Here is a 13,491-nt window from a genome sequence, read left to right on the forward strand (position 1 = left end):
ACTGTGTGCAGAGCACTGTACTAAGCGCTTGGGAAGTACAAGTTGGCAACATATAGAGACGGTCCCTACCCAACAGTGGGCTCACAGTCTAGAAATATCCCGGAGGGAAACAGTGTTTCTCTCGTCACTCAGAGGTTATGACCTGGAGAATGGTGACCATTTGAAAAGGAAGAAAAGGGCCCAGGATTCTAGAGTAGGTGAGTCAATCAGTTTGAAAACAGGGAAATTACGCTTCCCAATGCAGGAATAATGGCTTGGAAGCTTTTTAATATGAATTGATATTTGCTCCTTCTTTCTAAAATATGAAAACACATTGAGAAGTTGGAAATTGGATCAAATAGAAATGACTGAACATAAGTATGAAATATCTTAGTCGCTTCAATTTTATTTTCTAACCACCACCTCGCGAAATGCCTTTATCTGAGAATCAAGACCGTACACTAAACTCGGACTTGTGACTACCAAACAAGTCACAATTATTTTAATGATGAGAAAGCTTTTGCGTGAGGTCTTGAAGCATTTTTAAGAACTCGGCATAGTTAATCCAACAGAAACGCAAATGGAACATCTCCAACAGAGAGACTGAAAAATCGGGTCTTTAAAGTTGAGATTCATTCATTCATTATCGTCTTTATTGAGCGCTCACTGTGTGCAGAGCACTGTACTAAGCGCTTGGGAAGTACAAGTTGCCAACATATAGAGACGGTCCCTACCCAACAGCGGGCTCACAGTCTGGAAGGGGGAGGCAGACAACAAAACATATTAACAATATAAAATAAATAGAATAAATATGTACAAGTAAAATAGAGTAATAAATATGTACACACATATATACATATATACAGATGATTTTTACTCATGTGAAATCGAATACAAAGGGCTTCAACTGAAGGAGTGCTCACTTTATAAAGCAGACAGAGTCACACAAAATTGCTTAATACTCACATGCAACATAGGAAATATCTGCAATTCACTGTCGCACTTCAGGTTTTCATTTTTTTGTTTTATACAATGCTTTCCTTGGAGATAATCGGCACAGAAGTCTTTATCACCAGTGATGGGATTTTTTCCCAACATATCCTAGCCAGAAAAAAAAAAGACCTTTAGATCACACATTTGTATTACAATGAATTGCAGGAAAAAGAACGAATCAGAGAATGGCAAGATGAAAATATTTTTATCCCATCATTCACTTTCTGATTTAAACCCTGAAATCCTGTTCACTACGGAAGGTCTGCAAAGCAGCGTGGCTCAGTGGAAAGAGCCCGGGCTTGGGAGCCAGAGATCATGGGTTCAAATCCCAGCCCAGCCGCTTGTCAGCTGTGTGACTTTGGGCAAGTCACTTAACTTCTTTATGCCTCAGTTACCTCACCTGTAAAATGGGGATTAAGACTGTGAGCCCCACATGGAGCAACCTGATCACCCTGTATCCTCCCCAGCGCTTAGAACAGTGCTTTGCACATAGTAAGTGCTTAACAAATGCCATCATTCTGTGCACATAGTAAGCGCTTAACAAATGCCATCATTATTTATTATTATTATGGCGCAGATCGTCAATTGACCAGATAAACTCCGTCGGCAGGGAATGGGTCATTTGGTTTTTCGGTACTTCCCCAGCATCTAGTACAGTGCACTGCACCAACTGGCGCTCAACGAATGCTGCTGCTACTACAATAGAGTACACAGTAATAATTACTACACTGTAAAGTCCTCTAGACTGTGAGCTCGCTGTGGGAAGGGAATTTATCTGTTTACTGTTATAATGTATCCCCCCAAGCGCTTAGTACAGTGCTCTGCGCACAGTAAGCTCTTAATACAACTGACATAGTAAGTGCTTAAGTGCAATTATCACTGACAGAGACCCTGCTTCCTATTACCTAGTGTTTCTTCCAGGATTTACTCTCTGCCCCTTTAAAGTCTTTTCGAAGGCTTAAGTTGAGCGTTATCGGTTGTTGTGTTGATGGTTGGACTGTCATGTCTACACATTAGCCTATTGATTTGACAATGGCTAAGATTCATTTAGTTGATTGTAGATGATAGGTTGAAGTCTTGTGTGAGTACCAGCCCATACATGCCACAGTTTGAGCATCCTGGCATAAGCATTTGGATTCATGATTTACAAGTGTACGAATAAATCTTTCATGCACGCTTGATAGGCATATGTGAGTGAAGAGTTCATTCAGATTTTGTTTTCCTTCAGCCAGTGATTTTAGAAAAAAATAGCTTAAACAACATTTTCATAATTTGTCCCAATGAAGTTCTGCCAAGCTAGTTCTCTTCCTCCTTTCAAAGCCCTACTGAGAGCTCACCTCCTCCAGGAGGCCTTCCCAGACTGAGCCCCCTTTTCCCTCTCCTCCTCCCCCCTCCCCCCCCCACCCTATCTCCTTCCCCTCCCCACAGCACCTGTATATATGTTTGTACAGATTTATTACTCTCTTTTACTTGTACATATTTACTAGTCATTTTGTTAATGATGTGCATCTAGCTTTATTTCTATTTATTCTGATGACTTGACACTTGTCTGTCTCCCCCTTCTAGACTGTGAGCCCGTTGCTGGGTAGGGACCATCTCTGTATGTTGCTGCCTTGTACTTCCCAAGCGCTTAGTACAGTGCTCTGCACACAGTAAGCGCTCAATAAATACAATTGAATGAATGAATGAATGAATGAATGAATGAAGGCACATCTCCTCCAAGAGGCCTTCCCTAACTAAGCTCTCTTTTCCTTTTCTTCCACTCCCTTCTGCATCATCCTGATTTACTCCCTTTATTCATCCCCTCTCCCACACCCAAAGCACTTCTGTACATATCTTTAATTTCATTTATAATAATTATAATGGCATTTATTAAGCGCTTACTATGTGCAAAGCACTGTTCTAACGTTTGTCTCCCCATCTAGACCAGCAAACTCATTGTGGGCAAAGAATGTGTTTGTTATATTGTACTCTCCCAAGTGCTCAGTACAGTGCTCTGCACATAGTAAATGCTCAATAAATATGACTGACGTTCACTCATTCATTCAATCGTATTTATTGAGTGCTTACTGTGTGCAGAGCACTGGACTAAGCGCTTGGGAAGTACAAGTCGGCAACATGAAGAGATGGTCCCTACCCAACAATGGGCTCACAGTCTAGAAGGGGGAGACAGACAACAAAACAAAATATGTACACAGGTGTTACTGATTTCAACAGCAGAGTTGTATCATACTATTACAAGGCTTTTGTTCCGACAATACTTCGATGCTGGCAGCTGAAATTTTTTTTTACAAGATTATAAACCCTGTAGAGCAGTGTGGAAACTACAGCAATTCTGGCCAAGATATGTAATATCCTGTGACACATTCAGCCAAACATAACTCAAGCGCACTGCCTGTCTGTTGCCCAATGTTTGGTTTACCTCGCCTGAACTTTATTTAGACCATAAATTTACTAAACAGGAAACAAGGAGGTCTATAAATAACTAAAAAACTAGAGGCAGTGAAAACCGTGAAACAGTTATACAGAGGGACAAAGTAAAATCTGAGATCTTAAAAGTCCTGAAAACATTTCATTGATCCTCACAGTATCATCCCTATCCAAGGAAGCAGGCAATGGGTTTGTACTAATCTCTCCCTTTATGCCTGTTGCGCCAAATGCCTGCTGTGTGACCTTGGCAAGTCACTTCACTTTTCTGGGCCTCAGTTACCGCATCTGCAAAATGGGCAACCCAATTGGCTTGTATGCACCCCAGTGCTTAATACAGTGCCTGGCACAAACCACGATTACTATTATTATTCCTAGGTCCTTTCCCCAACTTAAATTGTGAGTCCCTAGACGGCCAGGGACCCTGTCTACTCCTCAGCGTGTATTCTTTCCAGCACTTCTTACAATGCTCTGCGCAAAGTAAGCACTTAATTGACCACTACTGTGAAGAGTTGTGAGAGTACTCTCTTACGCTGTACTCTGGCACCATGCAGCCTTTCGCGTACAAACTTTTTGTAGCCTCACTTCTCAACTGGAGCTAAGATGCGTAACCACTTGTGTTTTACTTACTTCCAGGTGGATAAATTCATTGTGACAGGCATGATACTTCAGAAACCACTCTATGGTAAACGACACGGGATCGGGGCAGCTGAATGAATTAACTATTAAAAAAAGAGAAAGTCTAGTTTTACATGCACGATTGATGCGTGATCAAACGTCTGCTTTCACAGAAAACGTCTGCTTTCACAGAATACATTTTTTTTTCCAGCCGTCAGAAAAGCCTGTCGTTGAAGAACTCAAAATGTGAAACCAAGTTTTTCCCCAAGTGAAAAGACAACATTCTAAAATTCAATCAACTAATGGTATTTATTGAGCACTAACTGTGCGCGGAGCACGCTTCTTGGCACACAGGAGGGTATAATATGATAAAGTTGATAGCCACGACCTTCGCCCACAAGGAGCTTACAGACTGGAGACTGGGATGGCCATTAATTGGGAAGGGTGATTTGGGATTTAGTTGGGGGGCCGGGTTTTTCTCTTCAGAAGAAAGCAGCAGTCCGAAATCAAAGCGTGTGAGTCCCACAGGAGACATATGCACTGTGTCCAACCTATCATGCATCTTCCCAGAGCTTATCCCAGTGCTTAGTACAGTGCCTGGCACATACATAGTAAGCACTTAAGTACAATTTAAAAATAAATGATACACCCCCAAATTGCTATCATGCTACTAAAGCAGCAGAGAAGCAGCGTGGCTCAGTGGAAAGAGCCCGGGCTTTGGAGTCAGAGGTCTTGGGTTCAAACCCCGGTTCTGCCACTTGCCAGCTGTGTGACTTTGGGCAAGTCACTTCACTTCCCTGTGCCTCAGTTCCCTCATCTGTAAGACGGGGATTAAGACTGTGAGCCCCCCGTGGGACAACCTGATCACCTTGTAACTTCCCCAGCGCTTAGAACAGTGCTTGGCACATAGTAAGTGCTTAATAAATGAAATCATTATTATTATTATTATTAAAGCAAAGTGCACAGGCAATAGTGAACGATCCCTTTGTGAGAGACACCCTCAACCCACCCCGCCCAACTCTCCATATGCAAAATTTTCCCTTCATGTCGGGGTAAAACATGAAGGCAGAATAGGGAACGTTCTTTTCTTTTTTTTCACAGTATTTGTTAAGCGCTTACTATGTGTCAGGCACTGTACTAAGCACTGGAATAGATACACGTTAATCAGGTTGGACACAATCCCTGTCCTGCATAGGGCTCATTGTCTTCATCCCCATTTTACAGATGAGGGAACTGGGGCCCAGAGAAGTGAGGTGACTTGCCCAAGGTCACAGAGCAGACAAGTGGATGAGCCAGGATTAGAACCCAGGTCCTTCTGACTTTCAGGCCTGGGCTCTATCCACAAGGCCACACTGCTTCTGGCCACACGAGCTCGCCAGGATGTAGCGTATTGTACGGTAAGTACTGAGAATGGGTTTCCTGACCATAAGGCTCTGTAAAAGCACAACCCTCGCTTCACACGAGAACCAGGTGGCCTTTCCTCCCCTCGATCTCACCACTGCCGCTCTGATGGAGAGGAGCGAGGGTTCGGTTTCCATGACCCCATAATGCATTCAAGGAGCGACAGAAGCTGGACTCAGGAAGAGAACGCTGGAAAGAGCAATACGAGGGGCATTTCATTCATTCAATAGTATTTATTGAGCGCTTACTGTGTGCAGAGCACTGTACTAGGCGCTTGGGAAGTACAAGTTGGCAACATATAGAGACGGTCCCTACCCAACAGCTGGCTCACAGTCTAGAAATTCCAGGAGAAAGAGGGAGAGGAGGGGAAGGGGGGGTGAGGAGGAGAGGAAGAAGGGGGAGAGGGAGAAGGGCAAGAGGGAGGAGAGGGAAAAGGGCGAGAGGGAGGAGAGGGAAAAGGGCGAGAGGGAGGAGAGGGAAAAGGGCGGGAGGGAGGAGAGGGAAAAGGGCGGGAGGGAGGAGAGGGAAAAGGGTGAGAGGGAGGAGAGGGAAAAGGGCGAGAGGGAGAAGAGGGAGGGGACGGAGTAAATAGAGAGGGAGGAGAGGGAGAATCTACATGTTGCCAACTTGTACTTCCCAAGCGCTTAGTACAGTGCTCTGCACACAGTAAGCGCTCAATAAATATGATTGATTGATTGATTGAGAATGAGGAGAGAGAAAAGGAGAGGGGAAAGGAGGGGAGGGGAAGAGGAAGTAGATGGGGGAGAGGGAGGAGAAGGATGGGAAAGAGGGAGAAGGAGGAGAGGGAGAAGGAGGAGAGGGAGAAGGAGGAGGAGACGGAAAGGAGAGGAGGGAGAGGGAGGAGAGAGAAAGAGGAGAGGGAGGAGGGGAGGAGGGAGAGGGATGGGAGAGAGGAAGGAAACGGGGAAGAGGGAGAGAGAAAGGGGAAGAGGGAGGAGAGGAAGAGGAAGAGGGAGGAGAGGGAGAGGGAGAAGTAGTGGGAGGAAAAGGAGAGGGAGAAGGAGAGGGAGGAGAGAGAAGGAGGTGAGTGAGAAGGAGGAGAGAGAGAAGGGGGAGAGGGAGGAGAGGGAGGAGAGGAAGAGGGGTGGGGGGAGAGGGGGTCTTCTCCCTGGACCACAGTTCTGGCTCTCTCCTATCCCCTGGGCTGCAGGAGGTGGACTTGGACAGAAAAAACTCCCATACGTGTAGTGCTCCCGGGTAGTTATCAAAAAAGAGACTGAAAATGGACCTGATGTCCCACTGGGATAAGACCCAGACAAACTGTACACTTTAAAAAACCAGGATCTTTTTAGAGCCATGGAAGAAAACAGAGTAAGTGCAAAATTTTATTATAAAAAAACAATGAGAACCAACCAAGTTTTGGTGTGTAACATCTTAGAAGTCAGTTCAACATCATGGAAAATGTGCATGGATTTTTTTTCTGGAGATTCTTTTGGATGAGGCTATTACAGCAAAGATTGCTCAACATTCAGAGCATCGATAGAAAAATATAAACTGGCAAATACTCTATGCTTTGATTCCATGATCTCGAGAAATTTTTTTTAAAAAATTTTGCTTTAGTGAATAATAACTACGCTCATTGAAAACCTAAGATGATGCAGTACTTACTTTTAAGCTTGATCTCAGTCGAATTAAACATGGTTTTTCTAAATATTAGTGGCTTGGAGCCCTAAAAGGAAAAATACACATATTACATAACCATCTGAAGAAGGCCAACAGCACTTTTCAAATAATTTTTGATATTAAACGGCAGCGCCCTTGTTTAAATACAAAAGACGAGACACAATCTTGTCACATGATAAGGGACATACTCTTTGGGTCAGAAATGGTCAGAATCACAGAAAATACCACTGACTACCTTGCTTCGGCGATAAGATTACAAATCCATTTATTAATCAAACCCTTTTTTTAAATGGTGAAGTGCTTACTATGTGCTAGGCACTGTACTAAGCACTGGGGTAGATAGATACAAGCTAATTTAGACTGGACACAGTCCCTGCCCTACATAGGGCTCACAGTCCAAGTAGAAAGGAGAACAATCCCCATTTGACAGAGGAGGAAAATGTGGCACGTTAAGGGACGGAAAACAACTGGCAGAGGTGGGATTGGAACCCAGGTCCTCGGACTCTCAGGCCTGCTTTCTTTTCACTTCCACCTATACTACCAGGACTTATTTTAAATACGTGCTCGTATGCATAATCTAGTAAACACGCACCCTCTGATAGACATGATCGCACTATCAAGAACATCATCAATCGTATTTATTGAGCGCTTACTGTGTGCAGAGCACTGTACTAAGCGCTTACAGTATAAAGTGCTAAATTATTTAACAATTCAGCCGGAATGTGTGTTTTGACTGAATTTTGGTGAAGGAATTAGGGAATGGGCATCTTCTTTGGCAGAATGTGACGCTGGAAGAAAGGGGACGAAATACATGGTCCATTCATTCGATCGTATTTACTGAGCGCTTTACTGCGTGCAGGGCACTGTACTAAGTGCTTGGGAGAGTCCTCTATGACAATACAATACAGGATCAAGCCCTTAGTACAGCCCACAGTAAGCGCTCAATAAATACGACTGAATGAGTGAATAAGGGCCTGGCAACTCCACCCTGGACTCTCCTGGGAACTGATCAGGGAATCTAGATCCCTTTCACAGGGAGAAGGAGGAGGGGAGGAGGGGGATGAGGGGAGGAGTCAGAGGACCTGGGTTCTAATCCTGGCTCCGCCATTTGTCAGCTATGTGACCCTGGGCAAGTCACATAACAAAATTAGCTAATTCTTTGTTTTCAGTATCTCACTGTCTATGCAACTGTTGTATCTTTCATATTCCTCGAGACTGTAAACTCGTGGGCAGGGACTGTGTCTGTTTATTGTTGCAATGTACTCTCCCAAGCGCTCAGTACAGTGCTCTCTGCACACAGTAGGTGCTCAATGAATACGATTGAATGAATAACGTCTCGATGCCTCAGTTTCATCATCTGCAAAGTGGGGATTAAGACCGTGAGCACCATGTGGGATAGGGACTGTGTCCAACCTGATTAGCTTCTACCTATGCCAATCAATCGATCAATCAATTGTATTTATTGAGTGCTTACGGTGTGCAGAGCACTGTACTAAGCGCTAGGGAAGTACAAGTTGGCAACATATAGAGACAGTCCCTACCCAACAGTTGGCTCACAGTCTAGAAGGGGGAGACAGACAACAAAACCAAACATACTAACAAAATACAATAAATAGAATAGATAGGTACAAGTAAAATAAATAAATAAAAAGAGTAATAAATATGTACAAACATATACACATATATACAGGTGCCGTGGGGAAGGGAAGGAGGTAAGATGAGGGGGATGGAGAGGGGGACGAGGGCTGTTGTCTCTCCCCAACAGCGGGCTCACAGTCTAGAAGAGGGAGACAGACAACAAAACAGAACATATTAACAAAATAAAATAAATAGAATAAATATGTACAAGTAAAATAGAGTAATAAATATGTACACACATATATACATATATACAGATGATTTTTAGTCATCAGTCATCTGTCATCTCTTGGGTAGGGACTGTCTCTATATGTTGCCAGCTTGTACTTCCCAAGCGCTTAGTACAGTGCTCTGCACACAGTAAGCGCTCAATACGATTGATTGAGGCCCTGCTGAGAGCTCACCTCCTCCAGGAGGCCTTCCCAGACTGAGCCCCTTCCTTCCTCTCCCCCTCATCCCCCTCTCCATCCCCCCCATCTTACCTCCTTCCCTTCCCCACAGCACCTGTACATATGGATATATGTTTGCACATATTTATTACTCTATTTATTAATTTTCCTTGTACATATCTATTCATTTTATTTTGTTAGTATGTTTGGTTTTGTTCTCCGTCTCCCCCCTTTAGACTGTGAGCCCAATGTTGGGTAGGGACCGTCTCTATACGTTGCCAACTTGTACTTCCCAAGCGCTTAGTACAGTGCTGTGCACATAGTAAGCGCTCAATAAATATGATTGATTGATTTTATTTTGTTAGTATGTTTGGTTTTGTTCTCTGTCTCCCCCTTTTAGACTGTGAGCCCACTGTTGGGTAGGGACCGTCTCTATACGTTGCCAACTTCGACTTCCGAAGCGCTTAGTACAGTGCTCTGCACACAGTAAGCGCTCCATAAATATGATTGATTGATTGATTGAATCCAAAGGGCTTCAACTGAAGGAGTGCTCACTTTATAAAGCGGACGCAGAGTCACACAAAATTGCTTAATATTCACGATGAATGAATAAATGCCAATATCATCGTTATTATTATTATTATTATTATTATTATTATCGTTATTATCACCACCACGAACACGGTCATCATGATTATTATCACGGTTAATTATCATCCCCACGAACACAGCAGGGGCCCGTGAGGGAACAGGCCGCGAAAGGGGAGGGGGGGGTGGGGGGTGTCACGTGGTCCGCCGCCGGCGGGCGCGCGCGCGGGGTCACGTGGCCCCTGGGTGGGGCGCGCGGGGTCACGTGGCCCCCGGGCGCCGCGCGCAGTCACGTGGCCCCCGGGGGGCGCGCGCGCCGTTCCATTTCCCTCTCCCCACCCCCCGCCGTCGGGCCGCCCGCGCGGACGCCACTTACGTAGCCGACGTTGGCGTCCCACCGTCCGGGCTCGGGCACGGCTCCGGCGCCCACCGGCAGCAGGAGGAGGACGAAGGAGAGGGGGAGGAGGAAGCGGAGGAGGCGGCCGGCCATCTCCTCACCCGAGGCCCGCACGGGCGGGCCGGCAGGAGGGAGGGACGGAGGGAGGGAGCGCGCGCCCCGCCCTCACCTGCCACGCGGCCGGGCCCCGCCCACCCGCGCGCCCGCGTGCGCGCGCCCGCCCCACGGAGCGAGGCGGAGGCCACGTGACCCGCCGCCCGCGCGCCCGGGGGAGCGCGCGGCCGACGGAGCCATGGCGCGAGGGAGGGGGCGGGGCCTGCGCGCATGCGTCGGGCGCCTGAGCCACTCATCAGCCGCTCATTATTCCTTCGTTATTCGTTCATTGGTCGTTCATTCCTTATTCATTACTCATTATTCGGTCATTACTCATTCATTCATTACTCACTCATTAATTATTCCTCCATTCCTTATTCATTATTCCTTCATTACTCATTCATTCATTATTCACTTATAAATTCGTCCATTCCTTATTCATTACTCATTATTCGTTAATTATTCATTCATTCATTACTCACTCATTACTCACTCGTCCATTCCTTATTCATTGCTCATGATTCGTTCATTACTCATTCACTAATTACTCATTAATTATTCCTCCATTCCTTATTCATTATTCCTTCATTACTCATTCATTCATTTCTCATTAATTCGTCCATTCCTTATTCATTACTCATGATTCGTTCATTACTCATTCATTCATTACTCACTCATTAATTATTCCTCTATTCCTTATTCAGTATTCCTTCATTACTCACTCATTAATTCGTTCATTCCTAATTCATTACTCATTATCCGTTCATTACTCATTCATTCATTACTCACTCAATTATTCCTACATTCCTTATTCATTATTCCTTCATTACTCATTCATTCATTACTCACTTATTAATTCATCCATTCCTTATTCATCACTCATTATTCGTTCATTACTCATTCATGCATTACTCACTCATTAATTATTCATCCATTCCTTATTCATTATCCGTTCATTACTCATTCATTCATTACTCACTCATTAATTATTCATCCATTCCTTATTCATTATTCGTTCATTACTCATTCATTCGTTACTCACTCATTAATCATTCATCATTCCTTATTCATTATTCGTTCATTACTCATTCATTCATTACTCACTCATTAATTATTCATCCACTCCTTATTCATTATTCGTTCATTACTCATTCATTCAATTCTCACTCAATTATTCATCCATTCCTAATTCATTACTTATTATTCGTTCATTACTCATTCATTCATTACTCACTCAATTATTCATCCATTCCTTATTATTGCTCATTATTCATTCATTACTCATTCATTCATTACTCATTCATTAATTATTCATCCATTCCTTTTTCATTACTCATCATTCATTCATTACTCATTCAATAGTCATTCATTAATCATTCGTTCATTACTCATTCAATAGTCATTCATTAATCATTCATTCATTATTCATCACTCATTTGTTATTTGATAATCTTTCATCATTCATTCATTATTCGCTAATTGTTCCTTCAATCATTAATCGGTCATTCATTAGCCATTAATTATTCATTCCTTCATTCAATCGTATTCATTGAGCACTTACTGTGTGCAGAGCACTGTACTAAGCCCTTGAGAAGTACAAGTTGGCGACATATAGAGATGGTCCCTCCCCAACAGTGGGCTCACAGTCTAGAAGTCATTCATTTCTCACTCATCAGTAAGTGCTTAACAAATACCAACATTATTATTATTATTATTATTCACTAGTCATGCATTATTCGTTCATTCCTTCATTCATCGTTCATTCATTAGCCATTAATTATTCATTTATTTCTCATTCATCAGTAAGCACTTAACAAATACCAACATTATTATTATTCACTTGTCATGCATTATTCATTCATTCCTACATTCGTCATTCATTCATTAGCCATTAATTATTCATTCATTTCTCATTCATCAGTAAGCGCTTAAATACCAACATTATTATTATTCACTAGTCATTTATTATTTGTTCATTCCTTCATTCTTATTAATTACTCATGTATTATTCATTCATGAGTCATTCATTCATTGCTCATTTATTATTCATTCATCAGTCATTCATTCATTGGCCATTAGTTATTCATTCACTTCTCATTCATCAGTAAATGCTTGACAAATACCAATGTTATTGTTATTATTCACTAGTCATTCCTTATTCGTTCATTCCTTCATTGTTATTCATTCATTATTCATTACTCATGTATTACTCATTCATTCATCAGTCATTCAGTCAGTCATTCATCATTTGTTCATTAATCATTCATTATTCATCACTCATTTATTCATTAATCTTTCATCATTCATTCATTAGTCATTCATTATTTGCTCATTATTCCTTCAGTCATTATTCGCTCATTCATCAGCCATTAATTATTCATTCATTTCTCATTCATCAGTAAGCACTTAAATACCAACATTATTATTATTATTCACTAGTCATTCATTATTCGTTCATTCCTGCATTCATTCATTCATTACTCATTCACCATTCATTCATTTGTCGTTCATTCCTCATTCACTGTAACCTCGTAACCTCCCCAGTGCTTAGAACAATGCTTTGCACACAGTAAACACTTAATAAATGCCATTTTTAAAAACATTATTTTGTTATTATTATTATTATTTCCAGGTCTCTGTTTGGGAAGGTTTTCCTGAATGTCCAGTGTCCAAATCAAGATTGCAGTTTGAACTGTGATTATGCCGCGAGATAAAGATGCTGTGAATGCCGTGTAACCCCACATGGAATGGGACATGATTGCAAATTTTTCCCTGCCTCCAGCAGCCCAGATTTCTGAAGACAGCCCTTGGCTGGGGGTCCCCCCCAATCCCCCCAAAAAACACCCGAATTAATCCCTAGGTCTATATGTTGAACCGACTCTTGGAGTAGACCAGACAGCGCTCTTGGACATTTTGAAGGACATAGCGAAGCAGCATGGCTCCGTGGAAAGAGCCCGGGCTTTGGAGTCAGAGGTCATGGGTTCTAATCCCTGCTCGGTCAATTGTCAGCTGTGTGACTTTGGGCAAGTCACTTCACTTCTCTGGGCCTCAGTTACCTCGTCTGTAAAATGGGGATAATAATAATAATAATAATGGCATTTGTTAAGCGCTTACTTTATCGATCAATCAATCAATCATATTTATTGAGCGCTTACTGTGTGCAAAGCACTGTACTAAGCACTTGGGAAGTACAAGTTGGCAACATATAGAGACAGTCCCTACCCAACAGTGGGTTCACAGTCTAGAAGGGGGAGACAGAGAACAAAACAAAACATTAACAAAAAAAAATGAATAGATATGTACAAGTAAAATGAATAAATAGAG

At 42.9% G+C, this 13,491-nt stretch overlaps 1 protein-coding gene across 2 annotated transcripts in view; it reads right to left on the reverse strand.

Annotated features, from left to right (window-relative positions):
- TMEM87B (transmembrane protein 87B) overlaps window positions 1–10,195 on the reverse strand; it is a 49,475-nt gene extending 39,280 nt beyond the window's left edge. For both annotated transcript variants that reach the window (XM_038743280.1, XM_038743279.1), the window contains exons 1-4: window positions 10,054–10,195; window positions 7,048–7,108; window positions 4,030–4,121; window positions 946–1,080 (exon numbers count right to left, since the gene is read on the reverse strand). In XM_038743280.1, coding sequence (XP_038599208.1) covers window positions 946–1,080; window positions 4,030–4,121; window positions 7,048–7,108; window positions 10,054–10,167 — 402 coding nt within the window. In that variant the 5' untranslated portion in view covers window positions 10,168–10,195. The remainder of the gene's footprint in view (window positions 1–945; window positions 1,081–4,029; window positions 4,122–7,047; window positions 7,109–10,053) is intronic.
- Between the last annotated feature and the right edge of the window lie 3,296 nt (window positions 10,196–13,491).

The sequence above is a fragment of the Tachyglossus aculeatus genome, chromosome 1 (genome assembly GCF_015852505.1).
Source record: "Tachyglossus aculeatus isolate mTacAcu1 chromosome 1, mTacAcu1.pri, whole genome shotgun sequence".
Classification (NCBI taxonomy): Eukaryota; Metazoa; Chordata; class Mammalia; order Monotremata; family Tachyglossidae; genus Tachyglossus; species Tachyglossus aculeatus.